Below are 1434 nucleotides of genomic sequence, written 5' to 3'. Positions count from 1 at the left end.
CAGTAGTGCCAGTAGTGCCAGTAGTAGCCAGTCGATGAAGCAATATAAGCATTGACAATGGCATGATCAATAATCCAGTACAGAATTGTCAACCAGGTGCGATTAGTGGGCATATGAGTCTCATAGGATGCTCTATACTGATTTGCTAGGTCAATCCCATTCATATTATGATTGTAATCATCAAAGATGGTAGGAATCTCCACTGCTTTTTGCCAATTGTCTCCAAATATCCTCCGGATCTAAGGGCCATTAGTTGAGTTCAATCCTGGGCGCTTCCTGACACGTTCAACAAAGCTGTCTGGCATATGAATTGTAGACAGTAGTAATACTATATTATTATCTTTCCATCCAAGACAGAGAACCTCATTTTGAGGTATTATACACAGAGTATTGAAGGGAATATGAGCGGATAGTCCGGAGTTCTTTAGTTCTTGTAGAAGAGGAGGCAGATTGACAGAACGGGTGGTTCCACAAGCTCCAATTCCTTGCTTTCGAAGATAATGGAATAGAGCAACAGAGATGAAGTAGTTGTCCATGTAAATTGAGTAGCCAGCAACCTCTTTGCTGTTATTCAACTCTAGATGCTGCTCAGAGTGCTGTAGAGAGCTCAGAGCCGCGGAGCTCTGAGCTGCAGGAGCCGCGGAGCTCTGTATAAATACTGGTAACCGTTCAATCAATTCCATCACAAGAGATCCAGTCTTGGTTAATCCTGGAGTACGGAACATCGTACTTATGCGGAGATTATCATTAGACATGGAGAAAGTCCAAAGATAGCCCTGTTCTCCTAGTCCAAAGACCTTATATCCCTGCTTGATTGGTTTCTGAGGCATCTTAACTGTGTATTTGAACCGTCCAAAGAACCGAATCATCATCTCATCAATGGAGAGATTTGAACCTGGGTTGTAGTATTTCCAGCATGCTGCATGGAAGTTGAAGTATAAAGGCTCTAGCTTCTGTATAAAGGAGGAGGATTCCGGCCTGCGAGGGTTAGATATATGAATATATCTCTTGATCTGCTCGAATTGCTTTTGTCCCATATGAAGTCTTGATGAATGAACTGGCCCCTGAACATCATTTCTGTTCCAATAATCTCCAATTGCCGGAGATTTATGTACTCCCATATAGATAATCTGCCCAAGAAATACCTTGATTTCTGTAGAAGTAGTTGGCTGCCATTCCCGTGGATTGATGGCTGAATTCCTTGATATCTGTATCTCCGCGTAGGCATTGGTGGAACAGGCAATATTCTGAATATCAGACTCTGAGATATAGAGAGAGAATAGGGTGTATGAATTCCCGCGGATCAATATTGGGCAGATTGGCAGTTGGAGAGCGATGACGCAGATTCCATGGATTTGAATCTAATACTCTTCAGAGGTGGAATGTCTGCTAGAAAATTGCACTGACAGATCGCCTCTCACCTTTACACCTGTT

The 1434-nt window shown here is 42.7% G+C and overlaps 1 protein-coding gene across 1 annotated transcript; it reads right to left on the bottom strand.

Moving 5' to 3' along the window:
- Nucleotides 1-362: 362 nt before the first annotated feature.
- HCAG_09290 (predicted protein) lies at nt 363-953 on the bottom strand (the record flags this gene model as incomplete). The annotated part of the gene is made up of 1 exon (XM_001535734.1): nt 363-953. A coding segment is annotated over one exon (591 nt), but the record flags the coding sequence as incomplete, so codon positions are not given.
- Nucleotides 954-1434: the final 481 nt, after the last annotated feature.

The sequence above is a fragment of the Histoplasma capsulatum genome, genomic scaffold (assembly GCF_000149585.1).
Source record: "Histoplasma capsulatum NAm1 scaffold_177 genomic scaffold, whole genome shotgun sequence".
Classification (NCBI taxonomy): domain Eukaryota; kingdom Fungi; phylum Ascomycota; class Eurotiomycetes; order Onygenales; family Ajellomycetaceae; genus Histoplasma; species Histoplasma mississippiense.
This window is presented reverse-complemented; position numbering and strand designations above follow the sequence as displayed.